This window comes from Amaranthus tricolor, chromosome 16 (genome assembly GCF_026212465.1).
Source record: "Amaranthus tricolor cultivar Red isolate AtriRed21 chromosome 16, ASM2621246v1, whole genome shotgun sequence".
In the NCBI taxonomy this organism is placed as follows: domain Eukaryota; kingdom Viridiplantae; phylum Streptophyta; class Magnoliopsida; order Caryophyllales; family Amaranthaceae; genus Amaranthus; species Amaranthus tricolor.
This window is the reverse complement of record NC_080062.1, coordinates 82,298-101,537: the sequence shown is the minus strand read 5'-3', so window position 1 is coordinate 101,537 and position 19,240 is coordinate 82,298. Positions and strand designations below refer to the sequence as shown.

At 32.6% G+C, this 19,240-nt stretch overlaps 2 protein-coding genes across 6 annotated transcripts; both read left to right on the top strand.

Annotated features, from left to right (window-relative positions):
* The first annotated feature begins 3,492 nt into the window (after positions 1-3,492).
* On the top strand, positions 3,493-7,104 carry LOC130802135 (uncharacterized). Of its 2 annotated transcripts, XM_057666040.1 has the most exons (6): positions 3,493-3,726; positions 3,861-3,975; positions 4,058-4,250; positions 4,408-5,237; positions 5,826-6,059; positions 6,635-7,104. In XM_057666040.1, exons 2-6 carry the CDS (start codon positions 3,871-3,873, stop codon positions 6,812-6,814), a joined length of 1,542 nt encoding a protein of 513 aa, XP_057522023.1. In that variant the 5' UTR covers positions 3,493-3,726; positions 3,861-3,870; the 3' UTR covers positions 6,815-7,104. The 2 variants fall into 2 exon arrangements, with proteins under 2 accessions (XP_057522023.1, XP_057522022.1); XM_057666039.1 differs by having other exon boundaries at positions 3,508-3,726; positions 3,861-4,250; positions 4,329-5,237; positions 6,635-7,100.
* A 2,045-nt stretch (positions 7,105-9,149) lies between these two features.
* LOC130802133 (uncharacterized) lies at positions 9,150-18,037 on the top strand. 4 transcript variants are annotated; one of them, XR_009039735.1, is made up of 3 exons: positions 9,150-9,412; positions 9,908-11,343; positions 12,204-12,901. XR_009039735.1 is itself a non-coding variant. In XM_057666038.1 (2 exons), the coding sequence occupies exon 2, from the start codon at positions 17,487-17,489 to the stop codon at positions 17,952-17,954; it is 468 nt and encodes a 155-aa protein (XP_057522021.1). In that variant the 5' UTR covers positions 9,150-9,412; positions 17,354-17,486; the 3' UTR covers positions 17,955-18,037. The 4 variants fall into 3 exon arrangements, 3 of the variants coding, with proteins under 3 accessions (XP_057522021.1, XP_057522019.1, XP_057522020.1); XM_057666036.1 differs by having other exon boundaries at positions 9,908-12,878; XM_057666038.1 differs by lacking the exons at positions 9,908-11,343; positions 12,204-12,901 and adding an exon at positions 17,354-18,037.
* The last annotated feature ends 1,203 nt before the right edge of the window (positions 18,038-19,240 follow it).

Genomic DNA, 19,240 nt, shown 5'->3' with positions numbered 1-19,240 from the left:
TCTATTATTGGGCTATTTATGCAAGTATGAGGCACTACTCACGGTGAGAGCGTCTCATATAAGAAGTTGTGTTCTGTTTTAGTCTTGTCAGTTATCTATTTTTCTGTCATTTTCACAATTAAAGTAATTATTATAATGATATAAAAAAAATGTTTTAATGATCCATTGATTTTTCCTCTGTTGTTCTACCTGAAGTTCTAAATTAAATACAAAATTTGTTGTAAGAGACGATTTCTTCGAGAGATGCATTAGATATATAGGTTAAATAGCCTAATTAATACAAATTAAAGAGAAAATAAGAATATAGGCTTCTTGTTTGAGGTCGTCTCTTTGAGCGACGGTCTCTCACGAAAGTAGCTGAATTAAATATCAGGTTTTAGAGACGTCTCTTAGGCCCAACTCATTAAAACTTAATGTACACTTACTGTATTCTTAATGCCTACTGACATTATCTTAATATCTACTTATCATATCCTTAAAAACTACCTACCATATCCTTAATGTCTACTTACAATATCTTTAATTTCTACTTATAATATAATCAATATCTTTGATTCCTACTTATAATATAACCAATGACCACTGAGTAAGTACTTTAGTACTTATAATATTCTAAGTATCTATTTACAATATTTTTAATGTCTATCGAGATCCCTATTCTATATTTTCTTTTTTAGGCCAGCTTAATTAGCAATGGTTTTTCAAAGAGACCGTCTATCACAAGAATTTAGATTAAATATAAACCTTTATTAAATACTCACTCTTTCGGCTCTATGGATTTCAAATATTATATTTTTGTTTGCATTATTTAGTTTTGTATTGCTTGGAAGTTGTATTAATTTTTTATGAACTTATAAGTAATGTTTGCTACAAAAAGTTAATTTAAAACATGTCTAACAAGAGTATGGTTACGTATTTGCATACATCCAAACTTGTCAAAATTCATTTTATGCAGTGGCGGACCTTAGACTCAAATTTAATGTCGGCACAATCGACACAAAATAATATAATAACAATATTTTAAAAATCCTACATATATATATATATAAAAAAATAATGTTTGCAATTTAATCTCTTTTAAAAGATAAATATAAATATATCAGTCCAGTAGGTTTGAAAGGTTATACAATAGTGAATCCAATAATATTACAAAGAAAATAATAGCTTCGTCGGTCATTTTTGTGCTCTTTATATTTAAGAAAGGTTTAAGGTTTGATTTCTAGTGCAGTCTCTTTGCAAGCATTGTTGTTAAAATCGCGATTTTAATCTATGATTTTATGATCTAAAAACAAGTGAGCGATTTGAATCGTAGGTAGAATCTTAAAGTTGTAGAATCTTACGATTATAAATGGAATAAAATTTTAAGATGTAGAATCATAAGACGATTCTACGATTTAATGATCTGATTCTGCTAATTTAGTATTAATTATTATTAATTTTTCCTCTGTACCATCTTTCACTAATCTCTTTCACTTATATAAATAAATTTCAAATGTGTCGTCATGAAAACTTTTAAAAAAATAAATTTCTTAATCAGTTTGAAGATTTAAACTAATTATCAAAAAGTTTTCTTTACATTAAAAATAAAGTCAAAGAAACTTTAATTCATAATTTTAGACTTTTAAAATGGATAATAATGATAAGATACTATATATTTTAATATATTGAAGTTTATTTGTAGAGTACAATTCTACGATTTGATTCTACTGATTCGATTCTACCTTTGTAAAACGATTCTAAGTAGAATTTCGATTTTAACAACTTTATTTGCAAGTTTGTTTTTATGTTAAATTTCAGTGAAATTACTTGCGGATGCTAGTAGTATGAAATATTGTAATATTTTATGCTGAATCTAAAATTTATTAGCTTAACCTTTGATTTTGATATACTTTTGCTTACTATAAATCAAATCAATAAAGTAGATTTAGTGTAGCAAGATGAAGAGGTTAAAATAAGTACTCGTCTCCGATCTTAGCGGTCAAGAGGATTGAGGGAGTAAACCATTGTGGGCTCCAACGCCACTTGTTTGTACGTACTCCTAACTTCTACACCTTTTATGGTAGACGTAATAGATGTGAGAGCTTGACTCTTTTTCCTTGTTAAATCCTAGCCGTCCAATCTAATCATCGATTGAAAGTGCACCCAATTATATATAGCCACGATGCACCGAATCTTTCTCCAAAGTCTAAACTAAAGTAAGGCCATCCAATATCCAAATGATTAACACGCGCATATTTTTATGAATCTTCTTTCTGCAACGTCCTCATCTTTCTCTAAACAATTAAACATCCACCACTTCTTTTTTCTTTTCCTTTTTTTTTCCTACTCTTTTCTAGTAATTGTATGATAACGTTTAAGTTGTATTTTTCTGTGGTACTCTTTCTGTTTCATATTATTTGTAATATTATAAGATTATATATTATTTATATATTATTTTTAATTTATAATTAGTTTTTAATTTATAATTTAAAATATAGTCAAATAGAATCTTAATTGATTTGTTTCAATGCAAATTTTTATAATTTTTTATAATTTATTAAACTGCGTAAATACACAACAATTAAATTTAATAAAAAGTCAAATGGTATAAGTATTTTAAAACGGAAAAAGTATATTGTTGATTATATTTAAATAACTTTACATGGAAATAGAGATTTTAAATGCAACTTCTCATGGATATCAAAAAGTTAAAATTTTTTAATATGAGATTTATTAGATTAGTTTCAATATATAGAATTTAATAATGTATACTTATGGATATTAAAGGTTGAATTATACTAAAAAAAATTGTGTAAAAAAAATTAAATGTGACTAATATTATAAAACAAAGGCAGTAATATCCTTATGCATGCCTATTTTTATGGTCTCGAAAAGCAAGTTTATAAATTAGTGATGGTGATAAATTGTCCAATCAATAAAGATACAAGCCTATGTGTATTTAAATTTGTATATACTCCTAATATTTAATTAAAATTGTTGAAAATTGAGAAACCAAGCACAAGTCAAGAAACCATTTAAAATAGTCAACCACATGGACATGGAATAAAATAATACTTACAATTTATGAGTAATTTAATAAGTGTAGATTTTACCTCAACGCGCCATACAAGGAGAGTGGAGAAAATAAAACAAAAATGCTCCAAAACAGGCAAACGTGAAACGCCCACCCAGACTCCCAGAGGTGTCTTACATTCTTTTCCTCTCTTCCTCACATTGTAACCAATTTTTGTATCACTGTATTACTTTCAGTAACAATGATATTCACATTTTCTAGATTGACATTACTCATCACTTCTTTATAATTTACACCAAAGAGAAAGTGAGTAAAATTTTAAAAAGTGATAATAAATGTTGAGAGACAATAAATTATGTGAATAAAATTAAAAGAAACTTGAAATATATAGATGAGTTTAAAAGAAAGTAATGGGTCATTATGCAAAAATAAAAATAATACAAATTAAATAGGACGAATTAAAATAAAAAAATATTATAAATTCAATAGAACGAAGAGAGTACAAGAAAGTAAACAAAATTGAATAAACAATAAAATAAAATAAAACCATGAATTTGATATCAAAAAAGACTTAAAAAAAAACGTATAACGACTCTCTTCTTTTTTTTTTTCCTCTTTCTTAAATTCAACATTCCAGGACATCAACTTTTTCATCATCAGCTGTTGCTGACTTTATCACTCAATCTAAGGCATCCATGGGAGCATTTCAACCTGTAATCTACATTTATTGCATTCAATTTTGCTCAATTCTTTTGATAATTTTTGTAAAGTTTTAATCCTTTTGCTGTATTTTATCAGTTTGTTAGTTCTGTTTGTCAAAACTTTTATTTTTTTTTTTTTTGTGCAGGAAAGAGAAAATGGGAAAGAACAGGGAAGAAAAACAGAGGAGGAAGAAGAAACAGGGAATTTTGAAGGAAAAGATATGGAGAAAGGTGAAATGGAGGGTGAAGGAAAAATATTTGGTACAAACCCACAAACTAATTTTAATGCTTCAATGTTAAGAACATTAAATCCTACTAATCCTTTAAGAATTGTGAATTCAAGATTAACTACTCCAGCTCCTCCTCCTGCATATTCCCAACATCCTCCTCCTCCTCCTCCTGTTCGGCCGCCTCGGCCTCATGTTCATCCTCCTTCTCCTCCTCCTCATGTTCATCCTCCTCCTCCTCCTCCCCATGTTCATCCTCCTCCTCCTTCTCAATCCAGATTCATTCCGACAACTACACCAATTCCTCAGGTATATTTTTATAATTTTTATGAATCCTTCATTGTTTTTCATTTTTTTTTATGAATTTTTTTGGTGGATAATTGACAGCAATCAGTGTTTTCACTGAATTCAAGAGGATATACAAACAAGATTTCTTTAATTCTGTTTATATTGCATATGGTGGCAGCAATTGGTTTGGTGGGTTTTTTGATATACAAAGCAATTGAAGGATTTGTAAGAGGAGGAAAATTTTGGAGAAAAGAACAAGATATATTGAAGCATTATTTACCTCAAGTTGAAGCTTCTTCTTTTCTGAGTATAGTTTTAGCATTTTCATGGCAGAAAGCTGTTAGGGTTTGGCCTAAATTTATGGTTTATTTCATATTATGGGGTAGTTTTGTTATGTCATTAGCAGCTGGGATTATGTTAATTTGCTTTCAAAAACCAACTACTGATGCATGTGGAGTTGCTCTTATTGCATTTGCTATTGGGAATGGTTTATATTCTTGTTGGGTTACCCAAAGAACAAATTTTTGTACCAAAATTTTGATGAAATCGCTCGAACCAGTATCGAAATTTCCTGACTTGAACCATCCTACATACTATATGCTCATTGCTGGGTTCATTTGGATGTCTCTTTGGATTTTGGCTGTGATTGGAGCTCTAAATTTCTACTTTCCACCATTGGTTATTATTGGACTTGTTTTGAGCTTAGCTTGGACTACTGAAGTTATGAGAAATGTAGCTAATTTAACAGCGAGTAGAGTAATTGCTCTATATTATCTTAGAGGAATCCAATCTAGCACTAGTGTTTGCTTCCAAAGAGCACTTACTAGGAACCTTGGAAGTGCTTGTCTTGGTTCACTTTTCGTGCCTACAATCGAAGCCTTGAGGATCATCTCTCGTGGGTTGAATCTGGTTGAGGGTGAAGATGAATTCATGTTTTCTTGTGCTCATTGTTGCTTGAACATCATGAACTCTATCTTTAGATATGGCAATGGTTGGGCTTATGTTCAGGTTATTTCCCTATCTAGCTCTTTTTTGTTTTTAAAGTTGCCTAATTTTTATTTGAGTTTGATACGTATTGGTTGGACACAGAATAAAATAATTCACCAGCTAGTTGCTGTTCATTTTGAAATGATCATACTTTGCTTTTTTTTATTCGCGATTCCTGATAAAATTGAGAATAATGTGACACTGATGAAACATTTAGCACTACCAAATTGCTTAATCTATACTATGTTTGCGAACAATTAATTAGAGCTTTCTTAGGCTTTAAATGAGATAGCAAATGTAACAAAACGGGTAATCCCAAATTTATCATTGTGATCGATTCACAAGCAAAATTTTAGAAAGAGGTTTTCTTTATTGACATGTTCAAGTCGAGCACTCCACTGATTTTATTTAGATGTTGCTTAATAAGATAGTTCATTCTAGATGTTCTAGATTTAAGTAGTTTGATTTGTTCAAATAAAACAATTAGTCGCTATTGAATTGATATTAAAGATAGTGACTTTATTAAAAACTATAGTTGTCTCAATGGAAGTTTAGTCAAATTGAGTATAGACTGACATGTAGAATTGTACATTACTAATCCTTTGGTAGATAGCTGCTTATGGGAAAAACTTTACAAAGTCATCAATAGATACATGGGCACTATTTGAGCAGCAAGAAATGGAAGCAATAGTTGATTCAGACATAATCTCGGCGGTTTGCTTCCTTGCCGGAGTATGCAGTGGCTCGGTTTGCGTGATAATGGTGGCGCCCTGGACTCATGTTGTGCACCAAGCCTACACAGCCACCCTTTCTCTCTTGGCCTTTTATGTTGGTTACCTCATGGTTGGTACTCTTTTCTGCCTACCACTTTTTATCATAAAATACTACCATTTTCATTGATAATACTCCTAGTACTTTATTAATGCTTCTACTTTCTAATTCATGCACCCCATCAAGTAGTCACACTCATATCCTACTAGGCTACTATATACATAGAACTAGGGAATCACACTCATTTCATGATTAAAAAAAAAATTAAAAAAAAAAAAAGTTTAAATCTCTATTTTCTTTCACAGTCCAAAATATCTAAAAATCTCCTACTAAATCCGTTTATAGCAAAAATAAAGTTATAAACTATGAATTTGTTTACATTAATTATATTTTTGAAGAAATTAATAAATCTTATAAAGGGCATTTCTATAATCAACCACTCTAAATATTGAGAAACTTCAATACTTGAATGAAAAAAGTTCAACCAACAACCAAGTAGCATTATTACATAATGTCTCTTTTTTGTTGAAGTATACTTTTTATGTAATATAATATAATAATCCTATAATGGACCAATTTAATGATTGAATCCCTTAATGTTAAGTGGAGTATATATTAATAATATTAAATGGGTTAAATTAATTCAGACAAGGATAGCAATGGCTTTGCCTCATGCTTGTGTGAGCTGTTACTTCGTTTGCTATGCTGAGAATCCACAGAACAGGCTGTTTAATGATAAGATCATTTCTGGTCGTTTAGAGTTGATCAAAACTGGTCGAGATGTTGGTGCTCCAACTCCTAGAGTTCCTCACAGGTTCAATAGATGATACTTCTGGAGACTCTTCTTTATGTCATGTGGATCATTACTTCCTATTCCTAATTTTATGTACTTACTTAACTTCACTAATCCCTTTTTATTTTTTATTTTTTTTTATTGTAATTCTAAAAGAATCTTTTTGTATATAGTATAACATTTTTTTGTTTTTGATCAATAAATTATTAATGTCAATGTTACATTGGTAAAAACCATTATTGTAGTATTTATTACTACTTACTAGTTGTTTTGTTGTAGTACTCCTGGAATAAAATCATACACATGCTAATCGTAAATTGTTACTCCTTTTGTTTTGTAACATTTCACCTAAAAGCTTTCATAGTTTTTGTCAAAGTGTAATAAACAATATAAAATAGGAAAAATTACCGTAAATAATACAATTTTTTGTTAATTTTCTTACAATATTATCAACTATTGATTAATCATGAATAATATCAACTATTGATTAACCATGAATAATACCAACTTATGGGGTATTTTTTTAGAATAATACCAACTTTAGTTTGATTTTAACATGTTAAGGATTTTCTAGTAAAACACCCCTTTAAGTTCGTATTATTCATGGTTAATCAATAGTTGATATTATTATAGGGATATTAACAAAATGTTGTATTATTTACGATAATTTTTCCTATAAAATAATAAAAAGTACTTTTTAATGATTTTGAGTTGTAACTATTATACTACTCCATTTGAATATAAAATAAAGGGAGTACTATTTACATAAAATGAATTATAGTGCAAATAGATCTAATATTTTAAAAGAAAATATTGTGATTTGAATAGAATATAAAACGGAGTGAGTGAGTAGTAGTGAATGTGAATGTGAATGTGAATGTGGATGTGGTAGGGAATTGCTGAGAAGGATCTGATTGTGACTTATGAACAAGGTTAAACACAAAACATTAAATTATTTTAGTGGCTTCTTTTTTTTTTTTTTTTTTGAAAATAAAAAAAAGTTAAGTCCCCACTTTGATTCCATTCAACTATGCGAGAAAGCTCAAACAAAGTGCCTTTTTGCCTTTAAATATATTTTTCTCTCTTGTTTCTATGTGTTAATATTGCATATTAGAAGTATTCATCTATATTTTAGGAGATTTTGGAATCAATGGACATATTATATTACTAATTTGATTAATAAATTAGGTTGAGTGGATCCTCTTTGATAAAAAAGTTTCTTATAGTTTATTTAATTAACATCCTTATTGTAGTTGATGAATTTATAAAATCACATGGGACATATTATATTATTTTGTTCGTGTCTTTGAATGGCGTGCAATTATCTTGTGTTTAGAGTGTATTAGGATCTTCTTTATTACTTTTTTTTTATTATCCATGTTAGAATTTTGACACCTATTTTAAAATAAAAAATAAAATATCAAAGTCACTCTTATTAAAACTCCATTAAATATCAAAGTTTGCCTTATTAAAACTCCATCAAGCAATTATAGCCATTAGAATGAATAATATACACTCCATTACATTTTAAGTAATAGAGAGAATCCTAACTCATTTAGAGTAAACAAACAATTTTCAGACCGACAAATTTAAATATTTTATTTTCCTTCCCGTAAAAAGTTTGTATTGTATTTAAATTAAAATAAAACAGTACGATAATGGATTGTCCTCTACAAGCAGGCGAAGTCATATTTCTCATTGATGCCAGCAAGTTTAAGACTATGTATAAGTTCGGAATACACAACGTTACAGTAACAATAAGTTAAAAATTTAATGTCCACCGAAAAAGTACTTAAAATGTCTACTTATAATATTCTTAATGACTATTGAGAAACTTAACTTACTAGCCTACTTACTATTTTTTTAATGCCTACTTACAATATACATAATGCCCACCGAGTAAGTACTTAAGTACTTACAATATTATAAATGTCTAGTTACAATATTCTTAATGCCTACTGAAAAACTTACTTTATATTTTCCTTTTTGACCAGCTCAATTAAAAATACTCTTTTAAAAAAATCGTATCTCACAAAAATTTGTGTTTCTTATTTACATGACCATATATTTTTTTTCCTTTTATACTAATCAAAACAAAAGGCAAATTGGATGAGAAAAGCTCGAATACACGGACACGCCACTAAACCTGCATGTCGCGTGTCGGACACGCCACTGAACTTGCGTGTCGCGTGTCGGACACGGACACGCGAAAATCCGTGTCCGACACGCCAAATGAAGTGTCGAATATTTTAATATTTTTCTGGACACGCGGACACGGCAAGGACACGGAAGGGACACGACAAAGAGTCAAGGACACGTTTTTTAAAAAAAAATAAAATAAAAAAAATTGAAATCAGAAGCAACAGGTAGCAGCACTCAAATTCCTTGATTTCCCTCTCAATTCCCTCTCTTGCTCTCACTCCTCTCAACTCTCTTTCACTCTAACTCTAAAAACTCTACACAACTCTTCCTCCACCTCCACTATCGCTGCCGCACACCCGCACCACACCACCGCCCGCTCCTCCATCACAGACGAAAACTGCTGTTGCCCTGTGGGTTGTTCGAAACTTCGAATCGAACACTGCTCTGCTGCTTCTGCTCCTAAAAATCGAAATTTTTGATTTTGTTTAAGGTATTTTCACTCTTTATCCTAAATCCTAATATTAATCTTGTTCTAATCTTTAATCTTAGTGTTAATCTTAAATTCTTAATCTTGAAAAGTTTGTAATTTGAATTTTGAAAAGTTGAAATGTTGTTCTTGATTTTTTTGTATATCCTCTTTGAATATTCGTTAATTGTTATTTGTTAATGTTAAATTGTTAATGTGTTATTTGTTAATCTTACATTCTTAATCTTCGTGTTTGTAATTTGAATTTTGAAAAGTTGAAATGTTGTTCTTGATTTTTTTGTATATCCTCTTTGAATATTTGTTAATTGTTATTTGTTAATGTTAAATTGTTAATGTGTTTGTAATTTGAATTTTGAAAAGTTGAAATGTTGTTCTTGATTTTTTTTGTATATCCTCTTTGAATATTTGTTAATTGTTATTTGTTAATGTTAAATTGTTAATGTGTTATTTGTTAATCTTTATTTTTAAATCTTTAATTGTGGTTGTTTGAATTTGAAGAGTTCAATCATATCTAGTAGTGGGGCTACTGGCTCTGATTCATGCAATGTTAGTGGTGATGCTACAAATGAAGAGGGTGATTTCAATTCTTATCCGTTGTGGAAATATGCTGTTAAAGGGGACAAAATGAGTGGAGGTGGGGGTAATTATACTTGGCAATGCAACTTTTGCAAACAAATAAAGAATGGTTCATATACTAGAGTTAGAGCACATTTGATGGGTCTTGCAAAAGGTGAAATTAGTCAATGTCCTAATGTAACAAATGAGGATAGAATGCAAATGAGAAACGTAGAAAGACAAGTTGAGCAATATAAAGAATCTAGACAACCAAAAAGACCACCACTTCCTAGTCAATCTTTATCTTCTGAAACTTCTCTTTCACCAACTTCATATGGCAAGAAAAGAAAATCTGACAACCCAATCACCAAAGCTTTTGATATACAAGCTCGAAACAATTTGAATGCTGAGATAGCAAGGATGTTTTTTACTGGAGGATTGCCTTTCAACCTTTGTCGAAACCCTTACTATATTAGTTCATACAACTATGCTGCCAAAAATAATATTACTGGTTACAAGCCTCCTGTTACAATAAAATGAGAACCACTTTGTTCTTGGAGGGAAAAAGGGGTAAGTATAGTGAGTGATGGGTGGAGTGATCCACAAAGGAGACCTTTAATTAACCTCATGGTGGCTTGTGAAGTTGGTCGTCTGTTCTTAAAGGTCGTTGATTGCTCAGGAGAGGTAAAGGATAAAGACTTTATTGCTAGTTTGTTGAATGATGCCATTGAAGAAGTTGGAGATGACAAATTTGTTGTACAAATTCTCACTGATAATGCAACCAATTGCAAGGCCGCTGGAGAACTTATAGAGGGTAGATATCCACATATATTTTGGACACCATGCATTTTTCACACTCTTAACCTTGCTCTTAAAAACATTTGTAATGCTAAAAATGTTTCAAACAATGAGGAGGTTTATGATGAGTGTCATTGGATAACCGAAGTTCATGGAGATGCTTTATTTGTCAAAAACTACATAATGAACCATTCAATGAGGTTAGCTATATTTAGGGGGCGTTTGGTTGGGGGTCTTAAGGAAAGGAAAAGGGAAAGGGAATGGAAATACCCCATTCCCTTTGATGTTGTTTGGTTCGCATTTAGAATGATTTCGTTTCCCCATTTTAAGGTTTAGGTTTACCCAAATGAGGTAATCCTCATTCCCCACCTCCCCCTTCACTTTCCCATTCCATTCCCTTCCCCATTCTTGAAGCTGTCCTCTCCAAACCCTACTAGCGTGCTACCGCCATCTCCTTCCATTCGTCTTCCTCAAGTTTTAAGGTTCGTCTTCCTCAAGTTCTCATCTCTTCCTCGCGCGTCGTTCCTCCTGCTGCTTTGCCATTTCTCTCACGCTCGATTTTGCTGCATCGATTGTCAAATGTAAGTTACTTGTTGATTTGAATCTCCTTCCTCTTCACTCGTTGTTCTTCTTCATTCTCTGTTGTACCGCTGCTGCTGCTGTAATTCATGTTCTTCTTCATTTGTTGAAGCTCTGTAATTCATGTCGATTCTATGCTGCTGCTGCTATTGTCGATTCGTGTTCTTCTTCATTCGTGTTCTGCTGCTAATTGTTGTTGAAGTTGGATTAATTGTTCTGGATTCCTGTATTTGTTTAGTATTTATTCCTCATATTATTATGATTATACTATAATTTGGATTTCTGCTGCTATTGATTATATGTGTTATAGGATGCACATGATGTGCTCGATGAAATGCTCCTATGAAATTATACTACTTTTTGTCATATTTTATGCAAGAAATGGAGTATTATCCGGTTGTTGTGTATTTGAATGTGTAATTTTTTCATAATGGTGGTGATGTGGTGTATAATGGGGGTTCTAATTTTGCTGTGATTCTTAAACATGATATGACCTTAGAGGGTTATACATAAACATTGCCATGATATCACAAGCTGTATTGGTGTTGTATTTTGTAGGTTTGTATTCTGTATTTGTTGAGATATGTGTTGTTGAGATCACAAGCTGTTTCACAAGCTGTGGTTTTAATCGTACTGTGTTTCATTTGGTATTCAATGTGAAGTAGCAATGTGAAGTAGCAATGTGTTGTTGATTCTTTGTTTGTTTGGTTTTGAAGAATACATGGAAACAAGGTACTTGGTAGTTCTTTGTTGTTCTTATTGATGTTCATTAAGGCTTAGGTGTTGTTTATCTCTTGTCTTTTTCATGATTAAATTATTAAAGAATATTGTTGCTTTTGGCATTGAGGAACTTCATGTGTAGGTCTTATGGTCAAGTTCTACATTTCATGCTGCTTTGAGTCATACTAGAGCGGTAAGAACTATACAGCAAATTACAGAACACCAACTGAATTTTTTCCTCTGGTGATGCTGAGGCTGGAGTTTTAGCTGCAGTGACTTGTGGGAAGTCAACTAGATAGACTTTATTGAATTGAATTGTATTGTTGCATCACGGGTACCTGTGCTTCTACAGTCTTGCTTCTCACTGTTGAACCAAGGATATATTTACCTGTGACTTGCAAGGATCATCTTTCAACACCAGGATCCCTGAGTTTGTTCCTTTGGTATAGATACAGTTGATAAGATGTACTCAGGCTAGCTTCTAGGACATATAGTTGAAAATGAGCATATGCAAGTGGCACAATATATGGCTGAATAGCTTTCATGTAGGCTGTAAGAAGTTGGGTTTCATCATATGATCAAGGTTTTTTGAAAATCTTCCTGAGATTGATTCCCTTTTTTAATAATCAACCTTGTTGAGGTTATTTTTTCCCTACTTCCTCCTTGCAATATTGTATCTCCAGTGAGGAACTGCGCTATTTCTTCTTGCGAGTCCTTGATCCAAGATACTTCGAGGAACATTAGAATGATTTGAAAAGGACTAGAACACTTTTCGTATGTATTTTGATCTACAAACAAGTCATTATATGTAATTAATCGAGCTACGTTGTTATTATTTAGAGTTATGTTTTTTCAAAAAATAAGTTTTTCAAGTTTATCATATAACAACTACTTATTTTTGGAGAAAATATAAAAGAATTTAAAAACTCAAATTTTGATTCCTTAGCTTGAACCAAACAGTCACAAAGGGAATCATTCAGCAGTTCATTCCGTTTCCTGAACACAACCAAACGACTAGGCTAAATTAGGGGAATCCATTCCTTTCTCCTTCATTCCCTTTCCTCATTCCATTCCGATTCCCTTGTGCGAACCAAACGCCTCCTTAATAAGTTCTCTCAATTAAAGCTTCTTTCTGTTGGTGATACTCGCTTCGCTTCAGTAGTTGTCATGCTAAAGAGGATGAAACTTCTTAAAACTACTCTTCAATCCATGGTTGTTAGTGAGGCTTGGTCCACATATCGTGATGATCATCGTGGACAAGCTACACTTGTGAGGGAAAAGATTCTAAATGACAATTGGTGGGACAAGGTAGATTACATCCTTGATTTTACTCGTCCCATTTATGACATGATAAGAGCATGTGACACTGACAAAGCATCACTTCATCTAGTATATGCAAAATGGGATTCAATGATTTCAAAGGTGAAGGAGATCATATATAACCATGAGCATATGCAAAGGCATGAGTATTCTTTTTTCTTTAGTGTGGTCGAAACAATACTTCTTAGCCGTTAGAAGAAAAGCAACACTCCACTTCATTGTTTGGCACATTCTTTGAATCCGAGGTATTATATTGTAATATCCCAGAATTTCCGACCCCTTAACGAAACCAAAACCGTAAAGGACGGGAGGAAATTCGAGTGTTACATAAAAGAAAAAGGAAAAGAATTTAGATAAACGTTAATTATTAACTTTAAAAAAAAATGAGCGAGTGGAAATTTCGGCAGCATTTGCCTTAAAACTGTGCGCCTTTGTAGAAAAACAAGTTATTTAGAAGCTAATAAAGTAAAGGCACCTATCAAAACTATGTCACGGCGGAATGATTCGTCGCCAACTTCCCAAATCAACATGCCAAGCATGGATCGTGGTTCCAGTGTCGACGTTTGCGTTTTAAAAAAACTTAACTTCTTAAAACCATACTGAGCTATAAACTACGCAGCGGAAATACAAATGTACGAGAGAGGACGCAAAGCCTCATAACAAAACATATACAACCAAAGTTTACAAACGATAACAAAACTACAAAATCGAAAGATAGCGGTATGACACAGGGTATGCTTCGCCCTTATCACTCTCCCCAAATGCAATGCAATGCAAAAGAAGCTCCAGAACCTGCTACGCTTGTCTATGATCCCCCTGCTGCTCGACATTAGACCAAGGGCCAATGTGTCACAGCAGGACAATCATAGAAAGTCAACAAACAAACATAAACACAAACACGTACACGTCAGTAACTAGCATCATATATAATAAGGCCAACTACTAGATAGCAATATATCATAAAATAACATAAGATGATTTCATAAAACGCAAGCACAGATAGTAACCGTTTATCGGCCACTTATACTTCTTAATTTCATTACGTGCCTTCCAACCCGAACCATGTGCTCTTGGGTAGAATGCAGGTCTTCACGCTCCTCTTTTCAAATATAAACTCTTGCAAAACACGCATAGTTCAACTCGACCAAAGCATTAACAGAATACCTAACACATGACCTTATAGAGCTTGTCTATCTTAAGGTAAATGTGATCATAGTCTGTAATACCCTTGAGGTAACTTAACTTAAGCATATTTCTCCATAGCATAAGCTATTCTATCAATAAGTAGATGTCCTATCAAAGAGTAAATATTCTATCAAAAAGTAAACGTTCTATCAACGCGTAAGCTTTCTACCAAAGAATGAAACTCCTACCATTAAATAACTTTCGATCAATGAATAAACTTTCTATCACTGAATAGTTTTCTATCAGTGGATCTTTTCTCTACTTCCTGGCATAGTGACACGGTCAAGGGCGTTATCGGCCTCCCGGCGCCCATTGGCAAAGTATGAGCTTATGCCCCCTCCAGCTGAGCCTCTCGGGTCCTACCTTTGGGAAAAACTAACACACTGGGGTACTAACTAGTGAAGAGGCCACCATATTGGGGTTTGCAAGGCCCGCATGGTAACACCTCGGTCAAGGGGCGTTTACGGTGGTCCCGTCGAACCTCACCTAGGGGACTATAAAAACAACCAGACATAATCCAGTTGAGTCACGCCAGCTAATCATAATCTAGTACCGTATCAGATGGGAATAACTTCCACCCTCAACTATTAATGAGCGCCCTGGGATAGCAGCGCACCAAAACCCACTGAGCCACTCCATAGAATATGAAATTCACCTATAACGGAGTCATTCTAACTCCAATTAAGGCATAATCTAATTCTTAAATATATAAGGGGGTGGTTCCCGCCTTCTATTAACACTCTCATTCTCTAAACTATTCTAAGCGTAAAGACTTCATAGTCGATAGCTCTTCATATAAAGTGTACTCACTAGTATCTCATAGTTTCGATACATTGCATACTATCACAATAAACAATAATGTCTTAAAGTAAATTGCATATAAGGGTTATTACTGCATGTACGTACCTGCAAGCGTCACTGCACGACCACAAGTTACAAAAATTGCCCAACTAAGGGTCTACTTTCCTCTTATAAACTGGGAACCTATACAAGTTAGAAATAGAACTTATAAGTTCTCTTAACTACTTTGTCATACCAGCTAGAAACCAAAGTAACCACTATCATCCATTCACGACAAGTTTTCAATTACTCTAGCACGCACACAACTCATTCAATACAAGTCAAAATCATTGACTCAACACAGCATAAGTCTTTCCATCAATTTAAAGTAGAAGTATGTGTGAATCGTTTCTTTGCATTAACTAATTTTGAGCATATCGGCTCGCGTTACCCAAAAATAACTAATCACAACTAAATCTTATGATTTTAATATAATATTAATATAACGATAAAGCAAATCTTAGAGTTATCATATCGGGATATCATTTGTTGCATTCTCCAAGGCTATTAAGAACTATAATCAAAACAACACGACAAATAACTTTAGCAACCATCTACGATAAGTTGACATTATGCTCTTGGCTTACCAATATCATGTATCTATAATTTCAAGAACAACCTAATAAGGGTATTTGTAATTTACAACAATCAAACCAAAAAAATTAGTAACTATTATTCCCAATATAATCAATCGAAATCACTTTCATAGTCAACTAACATCATCACCATCACTAATTATTCACAATAATAACTAATCGACCAAATCTTAAAACAACTTTTAAAGTTATTTAATCAATCATCACCAAAATATAGTATAAAACACACTAGTAATTTCATTTCTAAATCCAAGCCCTAATCGTTTCGTGTTCAAAGATAACATATTTAATCACTACACATACTAAGATTCGAAAAAACTAATACAAAAACCAACACACAACCCATAATTTCGATCACACTTCAAACCCTAAGTCATAAACATGTTTAATTCATCAATCAAATTCTTAGCCACAAAAAGATTCAATGAAAATAACAAAAAAAAATCAACATCACTCATAAACTTCATAAAACTTCAATAAAACTTCAAATAAAACTAGGAATTAATTAGAGAAAAAAGAAGAGATGGCTCACAAAGATGGGACTAACAAAAGGATGAAGACTAGATGGTGGTGAAGGACCCACGCGGCTGGGCCGTGGCTGTTGGTGGCGGCAGCCTCCACGGCAGAAAAGGGAGAAGAGCAGGCTGGGGTCTTGGCTGCAGCAGACGCGAAGCGGTGGCGGCCTAGATGTTGGTCGCTGCTGTTTGGGGAAGGAGACGCAGCCCTTGCTGCTGCTTGCGAGGGCGGCTGCTGGTCGGGGAACGAGACGCAGCCCTTGCTGCTGCTTGCGAGGGAAGCTGCCGGTTGAGGAAAATGGGAAGGAGGTGCACGGGAAGAGAGAGGAAGAAGGAGAGGGAGAGAAGAGAGGATGACGGCTAGCTTTTGTATTTAGGGTTTCATGAGTTTTTTTTTTTTTTTTTATATACTTGTTTTTATTATTATTATTATTATTATTATTATTATTATTATTATTATTATTATTATTAGGTTTATTTATTTATTTATTTTATCTCGGTTTATTTTTCTTGCAAGGCCCAACTAAGAGACTTCGTGGGCTCACACGTTTTAGTAAAATAATCATTTTGATTCGAACCTCTTTATTTAAGAAGTCGTAACTATATTTCTAATATATATATAAGTCAACATTTAAATCCGTATATGAAAGAAATTTATTAAAACTAATTCGGAAATAATTAAATAATAATTGTTAAATCTTTAAAAACTATTAAAATATTAAATAATTACGTCATTAAAATCTCGGGGTGTTACATATATATTTTTGTATGTTTAAATGTTTAAAGCATTAGATTATGCATTAACTAAACTTTCTTCTTTTTTATGTATTTAAAAGGTATTATAGTGACACGTGGCTTAAAGAGGTCCCCGCTAGAGTTGCTCCACATGTTGACAATGAAATTTCCACACAAAGATTCAATTGCTTTAGAAGATTGTTTCAAGACTTGGAAGATAGAAGAAAGGTTAATATGAAGTATGCTATTTTCTCGGCAAGAGATGGTGGCGTATTTACCGAACTGGAATGCTTGAATGATATGTACTTGAAGGCTCCAAAGCATTGGTGGGCAACTTATGGCTCACAAGTTCCGATGCTTCAAGCATTAGCATTCAAGTTGTTTGGACAACCATCATCTTCCTCTTGTTGTGAGAGGAATTGGAGCACATATAAATTCATTCATTCATGTACTAGAAACAAACTTGCACCAAAACATGCTCAAGATTTGGTGTACATTCATAACAATCTTCGTTTGCTTTCAAGGAGAGGTGAGGCTTATAACAAGGGAAGAACAAGGTTGTGGGATGTTGGAGGAGATGACTTTGAAAATTTAGAAGATTCTATTTGTCTTGGCATGGCGGATCTTTCTCTCGATGAGCCCGAGTTGGAAACTATTTTTGTAGCGGAGGATGATGATGGATGTCATATGGATGATGTGTGATGATCAAACTTAAATTTACCTATTTATTTGGTTTTCTTTGATTTGGTTTGTATGACTATTTTTAAATACTCATGTTGTTTATTTGGTACTTATTTTCATTTTATGTGAGTTTTATGTTTTTAAAGTGTTTATTTACATATATCAAATGAAAGATTGTAAAATTATCTTTAATTTGATATATTTATTATATTACCATTTTTGTGTCCCCGTGTCCGCCATTTTTAAGTTGGCGTTTTCCCGTATCCGTGTCGTTTCCGTGTTCATGTTCGTGTCCGTTTTAGTGCAATCTAGGAGAAAAGCCCAAAACAGGGTGATTAGAAAAGTGCGTACAATATAGAGTTTTGAAACGTGAAGCATTCAGCTACTCGACTCAAAAATCAGAATGTGTAAAAAAATAACAAGGACATGAAGACGTCATTCCTTTTAATCTAAATCTCTTCAATCCATCCTTACGTTTACATATTGACGTACTCCACTTTTTCTTCTTTTAGTAGTGTTTAGAAATAAGTATTTTATTTTAAATTATAAATTTCAATTATAAAATCATAAATGAATTATAGGGTTTGGATAGTCATTCTCAGCTTTAATTATTTTAAAAACAATGGTGGAATTTTATTCAAATTTAAATTTGAAAATTTTTTTATTTGCTAAACTATACAGAAAGAGGAAGAAATGGTGGAAAAGGATGGTTAATTTTTTGATTATGAAAAAGGATGAATTTTTGATACACAACGCGACTGAAATATACTATTTTGTCCTCTTTGATTTGCATCAAAGAGAAATTGGGTTATTTTTATGAAAGTGATAATAAATAAAGAGAAAGAATATATTGTGTGAATAAAATTAAAAGAGATTTAAAATGTATAAATGAAATTAAAAGAAATTTGTTATGTTTGTAGCTCATAATCTCAATATTTGTTTGATGTTGTGGTGTATGGTGTGCTAAAAGGAGGGCATTGTTGATGCACAAGAGGTAGAACAAAAGTCAGAACTCAGAAGCTACCCCCTGTAGCTCACTTGACCCGAGCAATATTAGCTCGACCAGTCGACCAAAGGCAGCCTCGAGTTCGCATGCTTCTATTTTGGTTTTCTGTTTTAGCACGTGATGTTTGGTTGCTGTCCATACTTGTCACAGCCTATAAATACTTATGAACATCCTTTTAATGAATTACATTGTAATCAAGAGAGAAACACATTGTAATCCTCTTGTAAAGGAGATTGATCTAGATAGAGAGAGAGCCACAAATTAGAATTTTTGAATAAATTAGGAATTTTTCAATTACTCT